A 2484-nucleotide genomic window follows, 5' to 3' on the forward strand; every position below is an offset into this window, starting at 1 on the left:
CTTGAACTCAAACTTTGAACTTTAAACCTTGAACCTTGAATCATGAGGTTTAAGGTTTGAGTTTAAAGTTCAGGTTTAAGGGTTTAGAGTTATGGGTAATGAATTTAGGATTTAGGGTTTGAAATTATGGATTTGAGCTTTGGATTTAGGGTTTGATATTTTAAGTTTTGGGTTCAAGATTCAAAATTTTAGATTAAGAGTTCATGGTAAAAAATTACTAAAATTATGTATTAATGACATGAAAAAAATTATTAAAATATCATTAAATAATTGAAAAATGATAGTAAATAATATAGTAGGAAGAATCCATAAAATAATTTCTCTATGGATTGAGTGTATAATAATAATTTAATATCTTTAAAATTTAATGATGTGATAAAATTTTATTAGTGCATATAAATTTTAATTTTTAAAATCATAAGTTATTCTCATAAAATTATATGATAAACTTTTATAAAAGAATCATAATTGTTACAATTATTGTATAAATTTTAGAATTTGTCACCGGGTGAAAAAAATTATATTTTATACGATAACTTTTATTTAAATTTATTATAATCTTATGTAAAATAAAAAACATCATAATTGTAACCATCAGTGTATAAATATGATACGAAGACAGAGGCACAGGGCAAACACAAACAAAGGCAAAGCAGAGCTCTGCTACAGCTGATTCAATAATAAAAACTCGTCAGGGTTTTTCTACTTTCTATATAGGAACCTTCCTCTTCCTTTCCCTCTCTCCCTTCTTATCTCCATAATTTTTCCTTAATTTCTTTCATGGATAGATATATGGATTTACAAGGGAAACATCTTCATTATGCTCTTAATGGCAAAGTAATGCTCTGCACTGGCGTCGTTCTCTTCATTCTATTACTTACCGTACTCTGCTTCCACAGCTACGTGCGTATCCTCTTCCGCGATATCCGTCGCCGTCACATGCGCCGTCGTGCTCAGCGATTGCTCTCCATTTCCACTGCCGGTACTACTTCTTCCACCACCGGTGCTTCCAAGGGTTTGGATTCTTCCGTCATTAGAACGATCCCTACTATTGTTTACACCACTAAAGCAAGTTATTTCCCTCCGCTGGAATGCGCCGTTTGCTTGTCTGAATTCGAGGATGACGAGAAAGCCCGCGTATTGCCTAAGTGCAATCACACCTTCCACGTTGACTGTATCGACATGTGGTTTTATAGTCACTCTAACTGCCCAATGTGTAGAGCTCCGATCCAGGCTGTTATTCCGGTCAACCCGCCGAAAACATTAGAGCAGACCGCCGCTATAGTATCTGAAACAGCCCTACCATTGCCTCCTGGTGACGATATTGAAGCGAACAGTTTTTTCCCTCCTTCTTCCTCGTCGTCTTCGTCGTCGTCATTGGAGATGGAAAGTTGCCCCATGAAACGACTAGAGCTAGTGGGACTGGGAACTGTTGTGGAGGTCACCATTGGAACTCCATGTGGAATCGGGTTCGGGTTATCGGATCCTGGGTATAAGAAGGATTTGGAGTGTATAGTATAAAGCAGTAGAAATTCCAGAAAAATGCAGTTGGATTTTGTAACCCTGTCAAAGCGCTGAAAAAGGAAAGAAACAAGAATTGGTGTTAGCGAAGACAAGAGTTAGGGAAACAGCTGGCGTTTCTGTCATTATACGTGGCTACTATTTGTTCGAGAGATTAACCCAATTACTCTACCGTCAGCTAGTTGCCTGATCATGGTTGAAAATTGTATAATGAGATCTTTTAATTAGGCTTAAATAACAATTTACCCTCACAACTAGACATTTTAATTCATGCCGCAAGTTTTTTACTTCATTATTTTAATTTTTAAAGTATAAATCTCAAAATTATATATAAACTTTAATTTAATATATAAATTTTAATTTAGTATATTTATATATATATTTATAAAATTTTATTATGATTTAAATGTATACATAGATTTTTATTTTTAATTTAATCATACATATTTAAGAAATATAAATAAATTAATTTATTTTTATATTGGATAAATATAACTATTTGTGTATATCATATAAAAGTATAAAATGATATTATCAATATTTAAATATTAATAATTTATGAGAATCAAATTAAATTAAAATCTATTTATAAAATTATAAATTAAATAAAAAATTATGTATAATTCATCTATTTTCTTAACGAGAAACATCACATTCTAAAATTTAAAAAAAATTATATATTAAAAACTTCAAACCAAACCCACTAATTTTTTGGGCTAAAGTGTAAACATGTCCAATCAATGCCATGGAACATTACCAATACAACTTACCAACAAAATTTTTATTTTAAGCTGCCTTGGACTCGGGCTTTAAGGGCTAAACCCTGGGAGTCCAATATAACTCTAGCATTGGACAAAAAAATGAAATGAAATAATGAACTTTAGACACTTGATGGAATTTGTGTGATTGGTAAGAGAATTTTGTAAAGTTGATGAGGAAATTTGCTAAATAAGAAATCTTGGT

The 2484-nt window shown here is 31.7% G+C and overlaps 1 protein-coding gene across 1 annotated transcript; it reads left to right on the forward strand.

Moving 5' to 3' along the window:
• The first annotated feature begins 601 nt into the window (after positions 1-601).
• Positions 602-1792, forward strand: LOC107893484 (RING-H2 finger protein ATL5). The gene has a single exon (XM_016818524.2). The coding sequence runs from the start codon at positions 781-783 to the stop codon at positions 1519-1521; it is 741 nt and encodes a 246-aa protein (XP_016674013.1). The 5' UTR covers positions 602-780; the 3' UTR covers positions 1522-1792.
• The last annotated feature ends 692 nt before the right edge of the window (positions 1793-2484 follow it).

This window comes from Gossypium hirsutum, chromosome A08 (genome assembly GCF_007990345.1).
Source record: "Gossypium hirsutum isolate 1008001.06 chromosome A08, Gossypium_hirsutum_v2.1, whole genome shotgun sequence".
Lineage (NCBI taxonomy): Eukaryota > Viridiplantae > Streptophyta > Magnoliopsida > Malvales > Malvaceae > Gossypium > Gossypium hirsutum.